Source organism: Neopsephotus bourkii, unplaced genomic scaffold (genome assembly GCF_033783945.1).
Source record: "Neopsephotus bourkii isolate Nb327-2 ecotype Australia unplaced genomic scaffold, CSIRO-AGI_Nbou_v1 NB_1060, whole genome shotgun sequence".
Classification (NCBI taxonomy): domain Eukaryota; kingdom Metazoa; phylum Chordata; class Aves; order Psittaciformes; family Psittacidae; genus Neopsephotus; species Neopsephotus bourkii.
Window position 1 is genome coordinate 4205502 of NW_026901548.1, and position 23447 is coordinate 4228948.

General features: G+C 53.7%; 2 protein-coding genes across 11 annotated transcripts in view; one reads left to right on the forward strand and one right to left on the reverse strand.

Moving 5' to 3' along the window:
• Positions 1-216: 216 nt before the first annotated feature.
• TGIF2 (TGFB induced factor homeobox 2) lies at positions 217-7631 on the forward strand. Of its 3 annotated transcripts, none has more exons than XM_061361654.1 (3): positions 217-463; positions 1294-1532; positions 5103-7631. In XM_061361654.1, exons 1-3 carry the CDS (start codon positions 427-429, stop codon positions 5685-5687), a joined length of 861 nt encoding a protein of 286 aa, XP_061217638.1. In that variant the 5' UTR covers positions 217-426; the 3' UTR covers positions 5688-7631. The 3 variants fall into 3 exon arrangements, with proteins under 3 accessions (XP_061217638.1, XP_061217639.1, XP_061217637.1); XM_061361655.1 differs by lacking the exon at positions 217-463 and adding an exon at positions 657-756; XM_061361653.1 differs by lacking the exon at positions 217-463 and having other exon boundaries at positions 1108-1532.
• A 1956-nt stretch (positions 7632-9587) lies between these two features.
• Positions 9588-23447, reverse strand: part of DLGAP4 (DLG associated protein 4) — a 128161-nt gene continuing 114301 nt past the window's right edge. For 7 of the 8 annotated variants that reach the window (XM_061361684.1, XM_061361681.1, XM_061361685.1 and 4 more), the window contains 6 exons: positions 17999-18360; positions 16582-16673; positions 15732-16141; positions 14029-14120; positions 12581-12733; positions 9588-11876 (listed from right to left, as the gene is read on the reverse strand). In XM_061361684.1, coding sequence (XP_061217668.1) covers positions 11661-11876; positions 12581-12733; positions 14029-14120; positions 15732-16141; positions 16582-16673; positions 17999-18360 — 1325 coding nt within the window. In that variant the 3' untranslated portion in view covers positions 9588-11660. Of the gene's footprint in view, positions 11877-12580; positions 12734-14028; positions 14121-15731; positions 16142-16581; positions 16674-17998; positions 18361-23447 lie in introns of those variants that run through there. The other variant, XM_061361689.1, reaches the window with a different exon arrangement.

Here is a 23447-nt window from a genome sequence, read left to right on the forward strand (position 1 = left end):
CCGTGCAGATGTCCCTGTTCAGGTGTCCCTGTTCAGTTGTTCCTGTTCGGGTGTCCCCGTTCAGGTGTCCCCGTTCGGGTGTCCCGGATGGGTGCCGGGTGCAGCCCCGTTCAGCGGGTGCGGGGGTGTTGGGGGGGTCCCTCCGCGGGGCTGCCGCCAGGTCCCGGCCCGTTGTTGCTGCCCGGTGCGGCGGCGGTGACAGCCGGGGGCGGGCGGGCCGGGGCCGGGGCCGGGGGCGGGGGGCCCGGCCGAGTTCCTGCCTCCTCGGGAACAAAGGGAACTCTGTCTCGGCATCTGTCACCGCCGCCCACCCAAAACTTTTCGCTGCGCCTCGGCCGCCAGCCCCGCGCCGCGGGAGGGCCCCGCTGCACCCCCGGCACCGGCACCGGGCACCGGAGCGGCGGCGGCGCGACCCCGGGGCGGCCCATGCAAGGGCTGAGGCGGCGGCGGCGGCGGCCCGGGGGTAAGAGCGCAGCGGGGCGGGCGGCAAACATGGAGTCCCGGCCGGGCTGCGGCGCGGCGGAGCGCAGCCGAGTGGAGCCGAAGGGCTCCGGGACGGGCCGAGTGGACCCGAACCGACTCGAACAGCGCCGAGCCGGGCTGGGGGTGCGGGCACGGCGCGGTCCCAACGCCTTTGTGCGGGCCGGGCCGGGCCGGGCCGGGAGCCGCCCCCCGGCGTGAAAAGTTTGCGGGAGCCGCGGCCGGGCGCGCTCGGGGGTTTTGTTCCCTCCCGGCGCCGCTTCCAACTTGGCCGAGGTCGTTGGAGCCGTCCGGGGCCGGCTGTGCCCGGTGCGGGGCCGCGGGGGGGTCTCCGGCTCCTCTTTCTTTCTCCTCCGCCTCCCCCCCGGAGCGGGGCGCGGGGAGGGGGGGGGGGGGGGGGCCGGGTCCGGGCTCGCCGCTCCCCCCGCTTTGTGTCTGCGGGGCCCGGCCCGCGGTACCTGTTGCGGGGGGGCCCGGCGGTGACAGCGGCAAGGGGAGGCCGCACAATGACCCCGCGTGGTGCCTTCGCCCCGCAGTGGCTCCGGCCTCTTCCTCCGGCCGAGATTGGTTTACTTGGAGTGCCCCCCCTCAGTGTGCCGTTTGTTATCGGCTGCCCCGAGCCCCGCAAAGAGCCGGGGGCGGGGGGGCTCAGGCGGTGCCTGTAACTCTTCCCCCTCGGGGGGCTCATCTGCATCACCCCAAAGCTGCGCAAGGAGCCGGCCCCCATGTTTAAGGTGCGGGGGGGTCTGTGGCTGTGCTCCCCCCTGCACTCCCAGCCTGATGCCCGCTGTTTGGTCCCCCCCTCCTTGGCAGGCTTGAAGCAGGAGAGGTCTGCGGGCAGCTCCACCATGTCGGACAGTGACCTCGGGGAGGACGACAGCGCCACGTCCCCCGACCCCTCGCAGCCCAGCAAGAGGAAGAGAAGGGGCAACCTCCCCAAGGAGTCCGTGAAGATCCTCCGGGACTGGCTGTATGAGCACCGCTTCAATGCCTACCCCTCGGAGCAGGAGAAGCTCAGCCTCTCGGGGCAGACCAGCCTCTCTGTGCTGCAGGTAGGAGCCAGTCCCCACGTCCTGGGGGTGCTGCGGGGTCCTGTGCCACAGTGCTTGGGAAGGGCTTGGACTGCGAGAACCCTGCTGAAGATCCCAAAGGGTTTGGGATGCTGGAATCGCTTGCCACTGAAGGGCAGTGAGGAGCAAGTGAGGGAACGCAGGGGAGCAAAGGCACTGGCACATGGTAGCATCCTTTTGGGAAGAGGTCTGAGCCCTGGGGACCAGTTTTGTGGCAGTGCAGGAGGAGAGGTTTTTGGCCAGCCAGAAGATGGATGGGCTGGGATGGGGACCAACTTAGCAATACTCTGTTAGGAACAGCCACTATGGGTGGGAGGGCTTCAGGAGGGGCTGCTTTATCCTCTTCCCCTGGACACTCCCAGTAAAGGGGTGAGGGCTACTGCCCCTCTGCACACATCAGTGGGCAGGGAGCAAGCACCCTGGGGTCGCATCTGCAGCACCAAGGACTGGCTGGCCCAGCTGCCCCTGGTTACACCAAGTGTATTAAGGAAACCCCAGCCCAGCTGAGGGCTCTGGGGCAGGTGTTCCCCTGCCCTGCTCCTGGTTGTGGGTTGGTGTTCTCCTTGGGGTGCTGTGATGGATGCTCAGCCAGGAGCAGTGGGGATGAGCGGTGCTTTCCCTTTCAGCTTTGGCTCTTAGGGTGTCAGGAAGAGCTGCCCTGTCCTGCTGATCCATGGGAACACCAGCAGCCTTCCTGACAGGGAAGGAGATGCTCTAGTGCTGACAGCAGGGTAGGAAACAGCTCTTGTGTGCAGGGCAGCAGGCAAGGGGCAGTGGGTTTGCAGCTGAGCTCCTCTCCTTGGGCTGCACCTCTGGCTTCTTTCCCTGCAGCTCAGCGTGGCCCTGGGCAGGCAGACACCGGTGTGTGGGCAGTGGCTGTGTCTAGTTTCTGCCTTCCTGGCCAAGGCTAACTTTCTTTTCATTTTAATGGGTTATTTAAATCCTGGCTTTGCACCAAGTTTGTGTCCGAGCTGCTCTGAGGTGCTGGTCCCGGGAGGGCTCGAGTCAGAGCACGGCGATGGGTTTGGGGCTGCAGGAGTTTGGGATTGTCATGGACTGGGACTGGTGCGGACAGGACAAACCCAGATATATGGGCTCTGGCATACAGGGGTTTACCCAAGGGCTTGTGGCAGTGGGACTGCGGGTGTTTGTGCCCTGAGCAGATTGGGTCCAAGGAGGATGCTGCAGGCACATGGGCTTGTTGTGAGGTGTGGCTTTGCACTGCAGCCAGTGTGTGCCTGATGCAGAGGCTGCCCCCGTGCCCCCCAGGCTGGGGGTCCCCTCCGGGGGCATTTCCGATGGCTGCCATTGGGGTTTGTGTCCATCTGAGGTGACCCAACAGGCCGCAGTGGGGGGGAGAAGCCTGTTGGTTGGGTGGAGGTGTGGGACACGCTTTGGCTGCAGGGCTTGATCCATCAGTGCTGATCCAGTGCCTCCAGGAGCCTCTTGAGCACAGGGCTCTGCTGGTGCCACGGGCCATGCACCCCTGGTTGGTCAGCTGTGCATCCAGGGAGCTGGAGCCAGGGATGGGGAGCACAGCTCCCCCAGCAATCCAGGGCAGGAAGTGGGGAGGTGCAAAAGCAGTGCCTGCTCCTGGCGAGGCTTCCCAAGCAACAGCAGCTTTCCAAGTGCCCTCCCTGTGGGGATGGGCTCTTCCTCCGTGCATAGGGGATGCTGTGCCCTCCTGTGGGGATGGGCTCTTCCTCCTGCAGAGGGGATGCTGTGTCCTCCTGTGGGGATGGGCTCTTCCTCCGTGCATAGGGGATGCTGTGCCCTCCTGTGGGGATGGGCTCTTCCTCCTGCAGAGGGGATGCTGTGTCCTCCTGTGGGGATGGGCTCTTCCTCCGTGCATAGGGGATGCTGTGCCCTCCTGTGGGGATGGGCTCTTCCTCCTGCAGAGGGGATGCTGTGCCCTCCTGTGGGGATGGGCTCTTCCTCCGTGCAGAGGGGATGCTGTGCCCTCCTGTGGGGATGGGCTCTTCCTCCGTGCATAGGGGATGCTGTGCCCTCCTGTGGGGATGGGCTCTTCCTCCCTGCAGAGGGGATGCTGCTCTCGTGATGGTGGAGGTGGGGGCACTGCCCAAAGGGACAGCCCAGGCTGTGCTTGTGGTGGGGCCAAGCGATGGCCCTGCTTGGAAAGAAGCAAAAAGCTCCTTGCCTCAAAGCCCAGGTTGATCCCAGCCCCCAGGTGGGTGACACCGTGCGGTGTCCTGCGGTGTCACTGGTGCCTGTGCCCATCTCTGTGCTGCCTTCTCCAGAGGGAGCTGCTGGGGGCACAGCAGGATTTTAGGAGCTTCTCGGTGCTGGTTGGGGTTTTTGTTGGAAGTCCAGCCCTCCGGTTGGGGATTACAGTGATTGATGGCCAGGGGATCACAAGATCATGTCATGGGGACCCAGCTAAGGCTCGCAAGGGAGGGGTTAGAAGGGAAAAGGGGGCGAGATGGGTGTATGAGAGGATGTTCAATGACAAATACTGTCTCAAAGACAAAGAGCAACTGAGATCTCGCTGCGATCGAAGCTGTGGTGAGTTCTCTCTCCCTGGGGGAAATACTTTCCATAGCTGTTGATTTAGCAAAGATCAGTCATTTCCCCCCCTGATTTATTCTCTTCTAATTGTTTTCTAGGAAGAAAGCAGTTATTTTAATGTAGCATTTTATAGAAAGATGCTGAAACAATACACGGCCGAGGCTGAGTACATGGCTGCTGCGTTTCTGAAGGGCTTCCTCTTTGGTGTGCAGATGTTTGGAAGAGGTTTAAAGTTGGCTGTAGCCTCGTTGGCAGGAGGCACGGGAAGGTGTGGATGTACTGCTGCAATCCCTGACACCCCCTTAGGGGATGGGGGGCTGCAGCTCTGTGAGCTGAGGGGTTTTAGGGTTTTCCATCCATGCTCCTGTCTGTCTGCTCTGTGCAACCTCAGTGTCCCAGCTAGGCTGGCACCTGGAGATGGGGAAAACTCCCCCCGGAACAAACACCTGCTGGATGCTGTTGGGCTCCACGCTGGCTCTGTGCAACACCCCAGGCTCTGGCTGGGGGAGGCTGCACCCCACTTCATCTGCACCAGGCTGGGCACTGCCAGCTGCTGGGACTTTGGGGTGTCAGCGCTGAGCCCATCCTTGCCTGGGCAGCTCCAGTGTGCAGCCTTGCTGTGGATCATGGGGTGCCTCAGCCCCACAACTGCCAAGACTCTGATACTGGCACGATGAGAAGGTGCCAGTGGTGGTGTGGGGTGCTGGCACCATGCATGGTCCCTGCCCGGGTGTGCTGGCAGGGCTCAGGGGGAACGTTGTGCCACAGACAGCCGGGATGGGGCTGCAGAGAGGAAGGGGCTGGTGGTGCCAAGCAGGAAGCAGCCGGTGTTGGGGTTTCCGTGCATGCCTGGGCAAGCCCTGCCTGGAGCAGCTCTGCCCCTGCGGAGCCCCATGGGAAGGAGGTGCAGTGCTGGGGGACAGGCTCAGTGTGGGATCTGCTTGCTGGGTCTGGGGATGCTTTTGCTACCTTGGCTTTGTGCTCCCGGCCCCGTGCTCACAGCGCTGTGCCCTTCTCTCCTCCCAGATCTGCAACTGGTTCATCAACGCGCGGCGGCGGCTGCTCCCGGACATGCTGCGCAAGGACGGCAAGGACCCCAACCAGTTCACCATCTCCCGCCGGGGGGGCAAAGCTGGCGACGTGGCCCTGCCGCGGGGGGGTGCTGCCGGCTCCGGGGTGCTGGTGGTGCCCCCCGTGACGGCCGCGGGGGCCTCCAAGGTGCTGTCCATGTCCGTGTGCCCGCAGGTACTGTGCCACCCTGCGCAGGCGCTGGGCAGCAGCCTCACGGTGGTGAGCACCCACAGCCCCGACTGGGAGAAGCCGCCTGGGCCGCAGCGAGCGGAGCCGGACCCTGTCCCCAAGGCAGCGCTGGGTGCCCCCGGCAGCACCATGACCCTGCTGGCCCGCGCCGAGGCAGCCAGCCCCACCAGCGGACTCTTCAACACCCCCCCCCCGACCCCCCCCGAGCTCTTTGGGGACGACTTCAGCAGCTTCCAGCTGCTGGTGGAGGTGGCGCTGCAGAAGGCGGCTGAGCTGGAGTCGCAGCGGCAGGGGGGGCAGCTGCCCCTCTCGCCCCAGACTGAGCCCCCCGCAGCCGCCCTCTCCAAATAACCCCATGGCCAGCTCCTCGGGGTGCCTGACCCCCCCCTCCACACCCCGCCTGCCTGCACCCCTCAACCAGCGCGTCATGGAAGAGGACTCCTGCCTTCTGTGGGGCTCTGGTGTCTGTGCCAGCCAAGACGGGGAGAGGAGGGGCTGTCCCGTGGCTCCCGTCTGCTGCCCTTGGGAGGATGTGGCCGTTGTGAAAAGACCTCTGCAGCTTTACTGACCTCTCCCTGCCGCCGCGGAGGGTTCCGGTGGAGCTCCCCTTGGGAAACCTGCTGACTTCTTTTTCTCTGCCCTGGGAACAAGGGTCCAACGCCGCTTCTGCAGGGAGAGAAAGAGAGAACTGATGGTTGTTTTAAAGCTGGTGTCTGTTTTAAGGACTGTGGATGAAAAGCTTTTCCTCCCAAATCGCTCATCTCTTCCCTTCCCCTCCCCTTTTTTTTATTCCCCCTTTATTTGTGGAGGGCCCTCCTGGTACCTTGTGCTCCAGAGCCCTGCCTTGCCCAGCGAAGGGCAAAGCACAGATGAACTGGAAACCCGAAGCCTGTGGTGTTTTTTCCACATGGAAAACACGGGACCCTCCTTTTTTTGTTTAGATGCTGCCAGTAGAAATCTCAATGGTGCTGTTTAGCATTTTTTTTGTGTTGAAACATTTTCCCTTTAATTGTGATTTATTATATGATTTTTATTATGTTGTTGTTTCCTCTCTTCAGCATTTCCACAGCCCCCCCTGTGTTCGTCTCCAGTTCCTGCTCAATGTGCCCTGGAACAGAGCACGGTGCAGAGCCTGCGCGGTGCTGACTGCAGGCAGCTGCTGGGGGTGGATGTGAAGCTGAGACTGTGAAAACTTTATATCCAACTTCTTGATTTTCTCGTTTTTTTGGTTAAAAAACTAGTGTGGGAAGAGGCGTGTCGTGGGCAGGGGCCTGTGTGGTGACCTCTTAGTGCAGCACTCACAGCCTGCAGCCGATGGGCTCCCAGCAAACGGGGCTGCCTCATCCACCAGCTGCGCTGGGAAGCGGAGGGATGAGTCCCTGCGCCCTTCCTCCTGCTCTTGCTCTCCAGGGCTGGTGGCTGCGCGGTGCTGGGGACCTCTAGTGACAAGCTGGTCCCTGCTGGGAGCCCAGCCTGGGCACTGCTCACCGACAGCCTGGGTGCTGCGCTGGTCCTGGGACTGAGCTGTTGCTGTTTCACTGCAAAATGTAAGTTAAAGAGCAGTGCACACCTATGTTATCTATCCTGAGAAACACTAATCCTAGGAAGTTAGCCTGACTGTTGAGTTGCATGATTAGAGTTAATAACGTCCAGAGGACCTGGTGCTCTGCAGTGGTTGGAGCCAGAGGTGCTGGGGGAGCAGCACCCTGCAGGGTGATGGGGCCTGGAAAGGAGCAGCACTGGTTTTAGTGGCTGGTGTTGCCCTTTTCTTCAGAGAGAAGGTGATGGGGAGAGGAGCTCCTGAGTGCTGCGGGGGCTGCAGGTTTGTGCCAGTGCTGGGTCACAGGCTGGGTGCCCCTGAGCTGCACAGGGGTGGCTCCAGCACTGGCACGGACAGAGGATGCTCATGGGATGGCTGTGAACATCCCCTTCCTCCTCTCCCCCAGCTCCATTTTACACCCAGCCTTTGCTCTCTGCCTCCTTCCTGAATTTTAGGCCTTCCTCCCTTATCTGTAGGCAGCCCCCACCCTGCAGGGCAGTTTCCTCCCCCCAGAGAGGCTTTTTGGTCTCCTCCCGTTAATTTTGCCCCAGTCAAACCAAAGCGGTTTCCTCCCCGAAGGCAGGAGTGCTACAGCTCTGCCTGGGCCATGGACCTGGAGATGGACCAGAACGCGAGGGGAGGGCAGGGACTGTTGGAATGAAATGTACGGAGCAAAACAAAACTGCTGTAAATACCTTTCTGTTCGTTCTTCCGTTGTCAAATAAAAGTTTTCTAGTTTGTTTCTTGTTTTCTAAGGACGAGCCATGGGTGAGCCTGGACTCTGTCATCTGCGGGGGCTTCACTTGCTCCTCCCTTACCCCCAGCTCCCACCTCCTGACATCGGGCAAAGCTGCTTCAGGGGCCTGAGGAACGTGCTGGGTGTGGAGGAAGCAGGGCCCAGACCATGCTCCATCGGTTGGTCTGATGGGATGTGATGTGCTCCTTCCCACAGCATCTGATCACGGAGCCAGGAAGCATCTGGCAGCAGCAGAGGGTGGATGGTGTTTGTGTCTCCTCTCCTCCTGGCCAGCACTGGGGCAATAAGACAAGCAGCCCCTTGGAAGGGCAAGAAAGCAGCAATGTCAGTGGGGTTCCTTCACAGTTTGCTGGGGCTGGAGCCTGGGAAGGGGGCAGAGACCCAGAGGATACGGGCACTGCATCAGAGCTGGGCTCAGGGCTGAGTGAGCCCCTTGTATGCCCTAGGAGTGTGAATGCTGGTTCTTCACCAGCTCAGGGCTGCAGGCTCTGTGCCAGGTTGGTGACTGCTTCCCTTGGGATGAGACATGCCCTCCGCTACAGCAGGGGTTAGCACCAGTTCAAGCCCTTTGCTTACCACTGGCCTCCTGTGGCTTAGGGTGATCCGATGGGCTCTGCATCCCTTCCCTGGCTCCGGTGCCCTGTGGAAGGATGGAGGCACAGGGCCTCAGGGGAACCCCTGGTGACAGGACTAGCAACAGGCATCCTCCAGCCTGTGCCTTGTGCTCATGGTGAGGAATGGGGCTGGGGCCAGCACTGGGGCAGGGGACTGTGAGCTCAATGAATGTGAACTCTGCCTGCTCCTGTTGCAGCCTCGGGTGAGCACCTCGGGGCTCCTGAGGACCCATGGGAGGGGTGACTCGCTCATGTGAGGGACCCGTGCAGGGCATCACACTGCACCCCCGAACAGCGTGACCGGAATGAACAGCAAGGGTGCCTGATCCCAACAGGGACGTGCGGTCAGCGCAGTGCAAACCATCCCCTCCTGCCTCCTGCCGTGCTCCTCCTACCTGCCTGCGCCTCGTTCTCCTGGTTCTGCTTCTCAGGGCACACACCATGGCCCCCGGGGTCTGGGGTGCTCTGGGGCACTGGCCTCCAGCGACACGAGCGGGGCTGGTTCGGCAGGCAGGCAGTGGTACACGGGGTAGCTGAGCAGAGAGGGCAGCAGCACAGCGCAGGCAGCCTGTCAGGACACACAGGGGATGCACAGCGCAGCGGCTCACCCTTCACCAGGGACACAGCGCCTGCCGGGGCACCGACACCCGGGGGCTCTGCCCAGGGCAGGCTCAGCCGCTGGGGCCTGCGGGGAGCTGCGGGAATCAGCGGGGCGAGGCACAGGGACCCCATCCCGCCCGGCACAACCCGCTGCTCCCTCCGCCCCGGCCCAGCCCTCACGCCGCCGAGGCCCGCCCCCACCGCAAGCCCCGCCCCCTCTCGGCACTCACACATCCCATTTGCCACAGCAGTCACACACCCTGCTGTAATTGGCTGCCTGCACCAGCCGCCCCGCCTACTTGCCTACCCGGAAGTGCGTTTGATATAAAGCCCCACCCCTTGCATGCACAGGGCGCAGCCATTTTGTTTCACCCGCCATCTTATAGCAGGGAGCAGCCATTTTGTTAAACGTCACGCAGCTCTGATTGGCTGAGAGTTCTTTCTTGACATCCACGTGCGTTTAGGCTCCCCCGTGATTGGCTGCTGCGGCATCAGACCCAGAAGAGTAAAAATACAGATTTATATAGAGAATTATCTATATAAAGGGGTATGAATATGTATAAACACATCATTTTCAGACATAATAATCTATATTTGTAGATATTTTAATATATATATGTACATTTATAAAGGTGTCAAGATTAAATATATATAGTCATCCCCCCTCCGCCCCAGCCCACTGCAGCCCAGCACCACACACCCCACTGGGAATAAAGAGGGAGAGAGACGAGCAGGCGCTGTAAAGTCAGACTGCATCTGTTTATTGATCGTGGTTTGTATGGTAAGTCAGCCAGCTGCCCTTGCTGCTGCGAGTTCTCCTCCTCCAAGGTGGCAGGAAACAAAATGAGCCCCAGAAAAACCAGCCTTCCAGGCCAGCTCCCCCCACAGCAGCCTCAGACATGGTTGGAGGAGTAAATAAGAACCAACCAACCAACCACCCTTTTCCTTCGTGTCCCCGGTTCAATGCTAGAGATCTTGAAAACAGCATCCTTACAACAGTGCAACCCAACGCATCAGTGTCTCTACCCACAACCATCAAAACCAATGCAGGATTTGAGTTACATTAAACCCAATTTCACATTTGAGAGTAAATCTCTAAGAGCATCTGTGCATGGACAACAGTTTACAGCATATAATTGTAACTCAGCCATCATTCAGGATTTCCCTTTACTTTTTGCCTTCTGGATCACCAACACCCTCATTGGGATTCAGACTCCGTCTCTGGGATTCTACCCCCGTGAAAGTTAACACACAGTCTCCCAACTCATTCAAAGCAAGCAAAGGAAAACAAAACCCCAAATCCCACCAGGATCACTCCGAATGAGGCCAAATGCTCTGCTTTTTGGAGGGGGTGGCAAAGAATTTGGTGGTGGCAGATGTGGCTTCAAGAAGCCAGGCTGAAAAGGAGACCTACAAAGGGGGAAAATGAGCTAAAAAATATGTAGCAATCCTTCCTCTACCCAGAGAGCAGGGAGATAAGGAAAAAATAGTCATCTGATTACACACAGGGTATATATTTTTACACACACTTTTACACACATCTAGATATAGTACATGTAAAAATATATGCTATACATATGCCCATTCTCACCAAGGTGCTTTTAAGCACACCGTCTGCACTGTGTGTATGGGCATGTATAAGTGTGTATGAATTCAATGTACAGGTACTACTAAGTGTATATGTGCATATGTACACATACATACAGGCAGGCAGCCTACCACCAGCTACCTGTGCCTTCCTCTGTACAAAACCCACTCCTCCCACCCTGAAATACCATCACACTCCCCCTGTGAAACAGGATCCCCCCCCCCCCAGTGTAGCAGCTTCTTTCTCAACAAGCAATTCAAGGAAAATAATCTCATAAAAAATAAAAGAGGAGGAACAAAAAGTCAAAGTGAAGCATGTGTGGATCGTGCCTGGAGTTGCTCTGTGCTCCTTCAGCTCCTGGGCCTGGAGGAAGGGTAGTGCTCTCCCCAATCAGCCAGCCAAGCACTGTCCCCCCCCACCAACCCCTTTGCTACCTTATTGCACATTTGCTTCTGGGCTGCATTTCAACAACTCTGCAATTACATTCCACAGACCCTGTCATCCTCTCAACTTCAATCAAACAAGAGGAATACAAACCCATGGCCCTGGCCCTGCCCACCCCATCCTCCCCCCACCCCGATATCCCCCATCAAAAGGAAAACAAAGCATCCCCCCCACCCCAAGAAAGGCTGCTTGCTAGCAGAGTGCAACAGTAGTACACACTGAATGGGTGTTCTCTTCGGGAGCTCGGCGGAAGAGAGGTTGTTTCTAACACGGTTAAACAAAGCCATGCAAAGGGGTGGGAGAAAGGAGGCAGGAGCAGGTCAAACTAAAAGGATGAGAAGGAAGAACAGAACCGAGGAGGAGGAAGAACACAGCATGGCAAGTGCTCAAGGCTTCATGTTGTCTTGTCCTCTTCTTGTAAACAAGCTAATAATTCTCATTAGATAGAACAAGTAAAAAGACCGAAGGTCCAAGTCGAGGGGTCGGAGTTTCCAGGAGTCTGTTCAGTCCCTTCAGCAACACCACAGCCAGGGAGAAAACGAGGGGGAATTCCTCTTTTTTTTTGTTGTTTTGTTTGTTTTTTTTAAAATCTTCATTACTTAAAGCTGAGAGAAAAAAAAAAAAAGAAAGCCAACTCGGGAGCCCTTTGCGAGCATGGCTCATTGTCTCCAGACTCAAGAAACCACACCAGGTTAAGAGAACCTTTTGTGTTTCGGGTGTTTTTTTGTTGCCTTTTTAATGACTTATAAAAACCACGCGGTTCCTTCCTCTGCCCCTGGGCTCAAAGGCGGGTCTGGGCCTCGGGGACGTAGATCTCGATGCTGTCTGCGCTCTCCGTGGCCGAGTTCTGCCGCACTGAGGCCGCTCGCTTGGCTGCCATGAGACGCTTGCGAGCTTCCTGGCGCTGCTTGTCTGAATCAGAGGCTTTGTCCCGGTTCAGTTGGGATTTGGACTTGGCTGGCTTCTTTGGCACTGGAGGGGGTGGTTTCTTCTCTTCCTTTAGGGAGACAAGTAAGGAAAAACCCAAGCATCAAAATGCACATACCGAAGCTTGCTCTGATGTAGTGGGGACTCATGGCATGAGATCAAGTGTCAGGTGAAAGAAGCAGGAGCAGCTCTTGAGCAAAGCGCTCAAAATGAGCTTCTCCAATGTCTACAAATGTGCTATTTTGCATTACATGGTACATTACAGGCCTTTGGTGAAGTGGACTAGGGTTTGTAGAGTCAGCCCGGCCCAGCTACAGGTTACAGCGCATGAAGACTGAACTCAACTGTAATATGCCACCCTGCCCAGAGCCATAGTCCTCCTGCTTACTCTCCTGTCTAGGCAGGCAGCCTGGGCACAGCCTGTGCTGCGTTTTCAAAAGGTTCCAGTAGGTGTTTTTAGACTACTCCACCACCAGGAATAGTTAAAACCTCTTCATACAGTCCTTGTAACACTAGAGGCCTCTGCATCCCTGCTTTAAGCACACATCACCACTCATCACTCTGCTCTCTCCATCACAGCACTCTTTTTCCCCTTGTACAAAATTGTTTCTGCTATTACTCAAGAGGAATGGTCTCAGTACATTGCAAGGCTGTGAGATTACAAGGGCAAGGAGGTAAAAGCCCTAGAGATCTTCTGTTTGCAGACAGAAACAGACCTCACACACCCGAACGCCTGCAAGGTGCTCTGGCCAGTCTCAACAACCCCACACTCACCTTTCTCTCCGGTGTCTCTGCCAATTGCCAGCTATTTGCTTTCAGGTGGTACAGCTCATCAAACTTCATGCTGATGTCTTCAATGGACAACTGGAGGAGATCCCAAAACCCAGCTAGGTCCTGGGCTGTGGGTCTGGGATTGGCATTAGGGTTCTAGAAGGGAAAGCATAAAATACCCTTTTAGAAATGTTCTCCAGCTGAAGGTCCCCAACATGTGATTCAGAGCTAGAACCACTGGTTTCTTACAGAGAGGTCCTGATTTCAGGGTGGTAATAATGGAAGCGAGCACAGCACGATGCAAAGCACAGCTCTAACACCTGAGAACTGGCATGTTAGGGTATAGTGACTGAAAGAAGCCAAAGCTTTTATGAGTGAATTACTTTGCTACATCCCCCACAAAACAGTCTGAAAGCATTGGTATTTCTCAAGCTAGGCTGAAAACTTTCAGTAGCCTAAGTTTCTTTCATGAACCGATTCTTCCTGAGTTCTGAGACATCTGAACTGCCATCATATGCCTGGATCATCTCAGGGAACCATGGGATCAGGTCTGAGCAACGCAGCACCAAGGGTCAAAGGGTGATCTCAGCCCAAACCTCTGCTGAGAGCCTGGCAGGTAGTGGTGCTGCTGCTGTTCCCTCAGCTGTGATCAGCCAGATAGCAGCACACAGATGCTCAGCAGTTCACCTCTCCTCCTCCTCCCAAGTTCCTCTGTGTTTTTTGCAAGTAAAGGGGAATTTACCTCTGAGGAAGTCTGCACAATCTGTGTACCACAATAAAGGCTGGGGTGAAAACACCGAAACAGATTCCTATCTACTCCCACATTAGCCCTGTTCAGCTCTCAGCAAGGCAAACCTTTGCACTACATACAAAGAGACCCAAGCCAAACAGCACTTTGTGACCCCAGGGGGACAGTCCTGTTGGGACAGTTTTACCATACATGTAAGCAACATGCAAAGCAAGCATGTTTGGAGGAGGACAGACATCTCAAACATCCCCCCCGCCCTCCATTTGGCAAAAGCTCAGTGATTCCCCTCAGAAAAGCCCTTTAGGAGTAACAAGTAGCTGTTTCCAGGACAAACAGCAGTGTGGCCAGCTGACAATTCAGACCCAGGGACTTGGTGTAGTCAGCATGCCCTGAGCAGCAGCAGCTCAAGAGAATTCCCCAGTGTTCACATAAGCACCAAAAGGAATTGCAAACACTCCTCCCTGAGCACAGCCCAGCCCAACAATTGTCTGTGCAGAAGAGGGTGAGGTGACAGCCTCCCACTGCTCAGCTGCTGGCTTAAATCAGCTTTCATCCAGCACAGTGGTCAGGTTGTAGGTGACAGCTACACTGACTCTGGTTTTACAGTGATAGCAGCCTGTTAATACCTGATCATGTGCGTGTTATGCTGTTGAAACAGATACACCCCCCTCTCAAGAACTAGGAGAAATAGATCCAGACTCACCAAGTTTTGCTCACAGAGGCCATGGAATTGCTGGAATTTCTGTGACATTAGTAACTGTGCACTGCCCACTGCACTCAGGACTTTTCCTAAGACTGCAAGGGAGAAAAACCAAGAGCACTCTGTTAAATGCAGCAATGAACTCAAGTGTTTCTGGAGTAAAGAAACACTTCTGAATCATTAGAAAAGGAGTTTCAGCAATCCCCAAGGAAATGACTGCTCTCAGGGAAAGAAGATGTACTGAAACAATTTAAGTCTTTGTCATCTACTATTGCTCCTTCTAGAGCAGGTCAAAAGCAGGCCAGCCTGAGAACACTGTATTGGAATGGGCAGAATGTACCCTGAGCTGCCCTAATCCCATCAGACAAGCCATTAGCACAACCCAGTGAGCAGCTCTGCACAACCTGCTCTTGGACTCAATGCATGAGGTCAAAGTAGCAAGGGACAGGAGATGCATCTCCAAACTCCATTTACCAGCAGGGATGAAAACGCTGGCAGGCTTAGGGCTTTTAATATCCAGGACTTCCCACTGCTCTTAGTGGGTTTTCCAAGAAGCCTCTGGACATGGCAACACTCCTCTGCTCATTAATGGAGAACACTGTATGGGCTTTTCCCTTCCAAGGGCATGGCTGAAAGACTCACAGTGCATGAAACTGCACCACAGAGATGAATCAACTCCTCACCTGTCTGCTGTTGTACCTAACTGAATCAGTTCTGAATGTTCCCAGATCTTGGTGGGATGAGTGTGAACCAGGCTCCTCCATACCCACCAACTTCTCAGTTTCAGAATCTACTCTGAGATTGCTCTTAAGGTCACAGATATAACACCGCACTGGTCTTGGTGCCTTTTCTTGCTAGAGCACTCTTGCTACACGCAAAACAAGGGCATCCCCGATGCAGGGAAAGCCTTGGCACTGCCTGCCCAAGTTGGCAGCCAGTTCAGCATCTTAGTGCAATAGGATTAGAGATTAGTTCCCCAAGCCCTAGCAGTGGGAGGGAGCTATAACTGACTCTCACCGTTATTTCACCTTTCTAAGGTGTTAAGAAAACAAAAGAACATAAAGATCCTGCCCTCTGCAGCCTAGTCAGCCCCTTCTGTCACTCTGTGCACCACAGGCATGGTTTTCACTGCTAGAAGCACAGGTTTTGCCAATTCATTTGAAAATAGTGTAACAAGCCCAACGGAGACTAAACCCATAAATCAAGTGGCCTTGTGTTCCCTGTACATACGCTTTGTGTATATTTGGCACACATTCAGCAAAGCTTTCCTCTATGAAGAAGCCTCCTCTTTGCTGTGAAGACAAGTCCACCGATTCAACAGATCAAGCAAGCTCGCACTCGTTCTGCCCCACTGCCAACTAAGTTTTTACCTACCCACTGGAGTACAATGGGTTATGCAGAGAGAAGGATCCCACAGCCTCCCTGGAAAGCAATCCATTTAAGCTTTTAGCAGTTTTGAATGGTTAGAAGCTGCACCATGCCCTGCCCATCTTGCATACTGCATCACAGTACTATTTCTTACTCCATTTGCTAGAGGAAGTTACCTTATCCTTCCCAAAGTATTCCTTGTCCCAAACTCATCTCTATGTTCCCTGTGGGTTATCAGCAATGTAACTGCAGAAAGCTGATCCAATAGTCAGTTACAGCTCCAGAGGAGGAGCTGCTGGGCTGCTCCCATCTGGTGTTCAAGGGCTGACACCACCTACCTTCTTCAGAGAGATTGTTCTCTTTGGTCTCCTGGTCCATCTGGCGGCACCAGCCTTCTAACCGCTCTGTTTCCGCCTGCAGCAGCTTCAGAAACCAGTAACCATCCCGCCGGCAGGCTCCTGGCTGTGTGGGTTCTGATGGTGAGGTGGAGGACGTCTCAAGCCAGGGGTCAGGAGGAGGGAGAGAGGAAGGCTCCAGGGCTGGGTCATTGTTTTCTCCATAGGAGAGGTTTCTCTTAATCTGTGAGGGCTTGGCTGGTTGCCTGGTAGTGGCATCACCACCAACGGAGTTGTTGTGTTGGGGGCACTCAGCGAGGCTTCTCTCAGATGATTTACAGCTAGAGTTATTAGGTTCCTGTGTGTCAGAGTCTGTGTCCTGTTTGGTGGACATGCTGCGAGAGTGGCTGTTTCTAGAGAGATCAGAACCAAACGTTAAAGAGCAGAACTCACCCTGCCTGGCCTCACACACACTGACAGTGAAACGCACTTGTTTATTATGCCTGCAGCTGAGCCTCACCCTGCCCACCCTGCCCCTCCTCACACACAAACACACACCACACATTCAGACAGACAAAATTATAAGGTTGCCTGCTTACTGCAATAGGCATTCAGCTGAGAGGACTGACGCACATCTGTAATTACATTGTGTACTTTTCATTTGAAATTTCAAACTCCCATTGATTTGGCTGTTTACAGAACAAGTGCTGTGTGCTGTGGAGGAAGAGCTCTCCATGGGCCCCCATTCAACACCACTCATATTGGAACAAAGAAGGGGAGAAGGCCTAAGCAAAAGTGGGGGGAGCACAATTGAAAAGAAAGGAAACTACAAAAGCTTGCGCCTTTCACTTACCGCCACTCGTCCTCTACCTGTACCCCGATGGACTGGAATTTGGTGGCTGGTGGAGGAGGCTCCTCTTTTGCCACTGGCTGAAGGCAGTCAACCTTATTGAACAAGAAAAATACAGACAAAAACAGACACAAGAACTTGCTGCTGGAATTCACATTAGTAGACCAGGAGTGCTGCACACACACACACACAGCATGCTGACACCACACACCAACTGGAGGGGTCTCTAAGGACAGGCACAAGGCTACTGCTCAGGTTGGCCTCCACTTGAGCAGCAGTCCTGCCAGGTACCTGCTCTATGGCCCTCAGCTCTGCCACCCATTCCTGTTTGCTCAGCTGTGGCACAGTGGGGATGGGCTGCGTGTCCCTTGCTCCTGATGGGCTAACTGTATGGGTATTTGACACAGGCAAAGGCCAAGAGACTCAAGAGAGGGCAGTGATCTGATTGAGACTGACAGTAAAGCCCAGCTTCCTCTGTCCCAGGGACTGACACCCTTCACAGCTCTGGATAAGAGGATTAGAAGGGTTTAGGAAGGAAACCCAGGCTGTGGGGCAGGTGGCTGGGGAACCAGCTCAGAAAAGGAAGAGGACAGGAAAGCAGACAGCCTCTCCAATGGGAGTTCTCTTGCCTTGCTGCCCTTTCAGCATGTATTTTGTCCTGCTAGCCCTGCAGAAAAGCCTTCACTAGCACATGTACCCAACTGGCCAGCTAGCCTTATTGTAAAGCCAATGGAGAACTTACTCAGCCTAAACACATGTGGTGGCTCAAAGCCCAAAACCCACATTTGGATTTGCCCAAGTGCTCACAGGAGCCATCTGTAACTGGGAAATCTGTCCACAGCAAGAGTGGACAATCGCAGATGACTGAAGTTTGTTGAGCAAAGCACAGATTTACTCGATGGGTTCCCATCTGACTATATGATCAACAGCTCATTTCCACTCATTTCCACAGGGTTAAATGCTTCCAACAAGAGAAGCAGCAACCTGCTGGGAATGAGCAGCAAGGAACTGCTCCCACCTGCCTGCAGTCCTGGGACCATTTTGTACTGCAGCAGCCCATGTTACATGGATGTCAAGTAGAAGGGCCCACCTCTCAGAAAAGAGTTGTCCCTAGAACAGTGATGTACAAGGAGCAGATTGATGTTAAGGCGTAGAAGCAGCAAAAGGCCTCTTCAGAGGGACTCACCCAGTTAACAGAGTCCCACTGCCTTGTGGAACATTTCATACTAAAAGAACTTAGTACTTTCTGGTCTGTTATGGAAAGCTTCTGCTGTATTGCACCCCAGGAACACAGAAAGTTAGTTTGACAAGGCAGTTAGTTTCTGTCGCTACTCTGCACACCTGGTCACACAAAATGCACACGCTAAATGGATGGGTTAAGGACATTCCTTAGGACAAAGGAAAACAAACTATTCCATACTTGTATTCCTATAGATGACAGCTTTCTTTTGGGGATATTCTCCACTTTAGGCTCTTCGCTGGTCAGAGTCCCTTTGTCACTTTTCAAAGTTGCATTTTTCTGAGGTAACTCGGGGGTGTCTCTGGCTGGAGTCACAACGCTCCCCCTCGTCACACTGGGTGTCCTGGTGCTGTCCAAGCTGTCTGAGGAATTGCTGAGGCCTGACTGGCTGGTCACCTCGCTCTTGTGGTCCTGGCTGTCCAGGTAGGTGTCCTGCGCCGATTCAGTGCTGCTCTGCACAGTGACAGAGATGAACGGCTTTGATGTGGTCCGCGGTGGGACAGGAGGTGGAGTCTTTTTATATGCCACTAGGCATGATGAACCTGCAGGAATGGAGGTGGGGAGAACAGAGAATGCAAAAGACAGATTGGGGAGAGAAAAAGAGAGATACAGCAAGAGAGAAAGAAAAAGCAGGTCAGTCACAACATCCAAGAGGAGCCTCCAAGCAGAAGCTGGAGGCAGAAATGCAGAAACAGCCTACAGCCAGCAGCTCACACTGGTAACCCAAACCAAAGCATAAGGGGAAGCAGAAGGCAGAGCCAGAGCTAGCTTGCAAAAGAAGTTAAAAGGAAAACCATGATGTGTGGAAGGCTGGAAATGGAGAAAAGGAATAGAAAAGCCTCCTAAGAATGCTGCAGGGTTTGGCAGGTGTAAGCCTCCACGGTGGGGAAATTTTCTTTGGCTAAACCCTATGTTTTAGTGTCCTAACACAGCCAAGTGTCTCAGCTCTTTGTCCCATCAGTTGACAAGTTTCAGGGTCTGGAGCAGGGTGGTGGTTTTTCCTATAAAAATGGAAAGAAGCCATAAAGTTTGTTAGATGCTGATGGAACAAATGTTTGTGAAGTACCTTAAAGCCCTGCTGCTATGCGTTAAAGGAAAACATGTCCTCTGCTGGCATTCCACAGTCACTGTACCACGGCTCTCTCAATGACTCTCTCTCATTGCCACAGCTATGGCAACTTCTAGGCCAAGTCTTAAGCCCTGTCTTGTACAGTGCAGTGCAGAAACAGCCTCAACAGAGCAGCCCTTGATAAGCCATGGCTACACCACCAAAACACAGAACACTCACGTTGCTGCCTTGCCTTACCGTACCAGGGGGCTATTATCTATGACAAGCAAGAGCCACCCAAACTGTCAGTGAAGAAAACATATCCCTACAATTAAATACCTTGTCTCCCAGTCCATGCAGCTGCTGTTCTGCCCCATGGACAGCACTTGGAATGCCAGCTGCCTGGGGTATCCCCACCTAACAGCAAGCCTCCAGAACCCAGGTGCTGGAGGGGTGCAGTGGTGGTGCTGGCGTGTTTAACAGGAGCACAGCTCAGATTTCCCAGCTGCTGTTTACATCCACAGGGCTGTAACTGGGGAAAGGAAATCAATTGCTGTCTGATATTGAACACTGCAGCCAGGCAAAACAAGGGGAGGGCAGCACATGAGCACAGAAAGGCAGCAGTTTCCTGGGGACAATCAGTGGTGTTCAGGGTCGATAAGCTAGATTAAAATTCATCCATCCACATACCAACAGACAGTATGAATAGTGTTTGTGCTGCTCTATATACAGAGGGAAACTGCAGCACCCCTGTCTTGTTCCTGTGGACCCCTTTGTGCCATCCAGCTCAGCTGAAGAGCATCACACATTTTGCTAGAAGGAAATTACAGAGTACAAACAAAAAACCTGCTCCTGTTAATGTACATGTGGTCAAAGGGTTGATTATGGAAGCTGTAAAAACAAGTTTGTGGCTACAAGAAACACTGCAATTGAAACAAAGATCGTAAGCCTTGAAGAACTGGGGATGCTTTGATCAGTGCATTTGCAAAATAATCCCACTGAAGCCCTCTCCAGCCATAAACCAGGGACTTTTGACTGCGCAGCAAACCCAGAAGCCACATCTTACAACGGGTTTCAAAAGCAAAAGTCAGAGTAAGCTCACCTAGAGCACTCTGCCCTTTTCCCTCAACACAACTCTGACCCAAGTTTCACTGTTTCTCATAACTGTGGGAAAAGACAAGGTATTGAGGCAGCCAAGAGCATCCCAGTATTCCTGCAGGACAGAGATGCTCCTGGACCGTCAGAGCAGGCAGCGTGCCCTCATGGCTCAGAGGTCAATGCCACCAGTTTGGAGTGCTCCAGTTGCTGACTTACCCCTTTCAAAGGGCTACAGCTCAACAGGGCACGGATCTGCTCTGGAGCTGCTTGTGCTACGATGTGGAACACAACCCACATGGGCACTGGGGCAGGGACACACCTTATTCTGCAGCACCATCAGCTAAGCTCACTTGTGAACATCAGCCACACTCCACAAAGGTGCAGACCAACAACAAAATGTGGAAGTTTCACTCAAGCTTCCAGCTTTGCAGCACTAAACTCTTCTTGCTCACAGGATCTTCTAAGGCTTATTTAAGCAAGCTGTTAGAATTCACAGCGGTGCTGGGGATGATTGATTTTTGAGGCAGGGATGTCTGTTTATAGTCTTCCTTGCATAATTACTTTTAGAAAGCAGCATGCTTCCACATTAGCATCTTGCATGGCTGCTCTCCAGGGTTTAGGCAGTACCCACTGATGCAGCCCCAGCAGAAGACCTATGTTTCAGCATTAGCCTGGAGAGCCCTCCTGACCCTTGGGCATGCTGTGATCCTCTCCCTCTGCTTCCCAAGAGCCAGGCATCTGCTTCTTGAAAGCCTAAATGTAGGACTCATAAAAGAGTATTAAATCCAGTGTCACCTTAGGAGGCCTCTGTTCAAACTCCACCAGACTGCGCTGACCTCACTGCCTGCCAGCACCAGCAAGATCAGAGCCAAAGTATTTGGGTTCAGATTTAAATATCATAATTGCTCTCAAGTGTGTGTCTAGCATGAAGTGCCCAGTTATTCTGTTGCTGTTGCTGACTCAGTAGAGCCTGGGGATATTTCTGATCATTCCAGTGACTTCAAGGACCTATTCAAGCCATCCTTATCCTGGTTAAATTACCTCAAAGGCTCCAAGCCACAGTCAGTTGTGAAGGTGAGTCAGGCTGCCCTCAAATGCGTTAGCAGGGCTCAGACTGCTGTCACTTCCCTGCATCCCTCCTTTCTCCCTAGGAAGAGCTGAACAGATGACGTTTCCTCATGCTCTGAAATAGTCTCTCCTATTACAAGACAACCTCATTTGTCAAGTGAAACAACCCAGTAACCTTGCAGCAAGTGAGAATCACTGTCATTGGCATTATCCCCTCAGAGATTTTGGGCCCATGTCTTTGGGCCCATGTTTACCCCAGGGTCTCATGGAAGGAGCTGCATTTAGAGCAGGTTTCAGTAGCGAAGGGAACTGGAACAGCCACATTCCAAGCAGCCTGGCCTCTGATTTTCATCAACTCAAAGAACACTTCAAGGTTGAAATTATAACAAATCATGGAATGTTTTATTTGTAGAGCCCATGTAAGTGATCCACAGTTACAGTTACCACCAAAGACAGTACAGAAACTCATTGATTTTTAGGAGTTCAAAGCAATCGCTTCCAACCTTATTTTTCTGCTAAAGCATGTTTCTAGCCTTCATGGCCATGGCCAAACAGACAGGCCTCCTCAAACCTGTATCTGGCCTGTTTAGAAGCTGTCTGAGCATTCTGCAGACTGAATGTCAATACCTGCATTAGAGGCACAGATGAGAAACCTACCTGAATTTCATTAGTCAAGAGGTAACCATTTCCATCTAGACAAAGATGGGGAATCCCTGTGAAGATGCCACCTCCTGCTCTGAAAGGATTAATGTCTTTAGAGCACCAAAGCAATTTTAGTAGTCTTACACTGCTTAAACAAAACCACACTCCTGGAAAGCCACGTTACGTGACTGCATTTCAAGAGACTGTTCATGGAAGTGCTATAAATACCCACTCCCTCAGTGCCTTCCCTTCATTAATCTTAGTAGCACTCATCTTTGAAAAGGAAAAACCTCACCTTGATACTACACAGAGAGGTGCCCAACAGGGAAATATGTTACTGACTAAGCTGGGGACCCTCCTGCCACAGTCCTTACTCCACTAAGCTCCAGCCTATACCAGCAGCATCCCAGAGTGAGCAGCTCACCCACCTTACAGCCCAATCTGTGCACTGCCTCCATAGAGAGCTACAGAGCAGCCAGCCCAGCAAAACCCTTCTGAAGCTCTCAGATAACCAGGAGGAACATTTTAGCACTTCACCAGCTCCCCATAACCCTCAGGTCTGCTTACTGTACCTGCTGTTTGCTTATAATCACAGAGCTGAGAAGCATAGCCTGGCTTATGTGCAAGTCACACAGAGCATGGTCCAGGTGCTCCTCCCATGCACCATCACCATTTGTGTTCTCTGGTCACCCATGACTGAGATGCCTTTAGGGTGAACTGTGGCATTAACTAACAGCATTGAGTAACTGTGCTGGGTGGACTGCACAGGGCAGGCAAGGGCAGCAGCGCTTTGCTGCTCAGGACTTCTCATTAGAGACCTGTATCTGTGCATGGGGTGTGAGCAGAAACCTTTAACCAGTGAAGGAAAACCTGAACAGTGGGATCTCTTCAGACGAGGGACTTTGCATTTTTCAATGTACCAGAAGTCTTGAGCTTCTTGGAGATGCTCTGATTTGCAATTCCAAGCAATGTTTGAGCAGAGAAATTATAAGTACTTATACACTGAAAACTATTACACTGGGAAGGCCACTTGTAGAAGGTCACAAATTTAAGAGGCATCAGATGCTACCACCCAAGAATGCTGTGGGTTATCTTGCACTGCTGGCATTCTGATTTGGTCATCTCCCCCTTGCAGCACAGATTCAGCCTTACAGTAAGGACCCAACGGATAGAACAGACAACACCAGCCACAGACACTCCCAAACCCATCTGCAGCAACTATTACTGGGGCTTCTATTTGTATCCAGAGAGACACTGAACTTCTCCCCACCCTGTTCAAAGCCATTTTCAGCACAGGTTTTAAAGCACACTGGAGGCAACTCCACCCCGCTCCACAGCTGCGCATCCAGCAAGCTGTCCATCTGTCCTGTGGGACTCGGGCAGGGCTCCAGTCCAGCACAGTGCTGTTAAGGAAGCATTCCCTTCTGCTCCCTGCCCAAGATGCTCATTCATTTGCAGCAACCAAGATCCCCACAACCAAGCATCCTGCCTCAAGAAGCCACTGGGAAGAGAAAAGCCATGACCGTGGTCCCAGGAGAAGCAGAACCACAGCTCTGAGGGTGAGGGTGCCTGATCCCCAGTGACAGGGCCCCCCACCTATGAGCTCATTGCCCATTTACTGGTGGCACACACAGTTTTCCACAAAGGAGATGAAGGGAATGGTCCATCAGCCCAGTGTGCCTTTGCTCTGTATTGGAATCAGGCTGTGCTTATTCCCTCAACACCCTCACTAATGAGGGTTAGCACTCAATGAGCTTTAATACACCAAGAGAT

Coding starts and splice junctions, on each gene's coding strand:
- TGIF2 (XM_061361653.1), top strand. CDS start 1,206: ATGTTTAAGGTGCGGGGGGGTCTGTGGCTGTGCTCCCCCCTGCACTCC. Junction 1,533..5,102: donor CCAGCCTCTCTGTGCTGCAG/GTAGGAGCCAGT, acceptor CTCTCCTCCCAG/ATCTGCAACTGGTTCATCAA.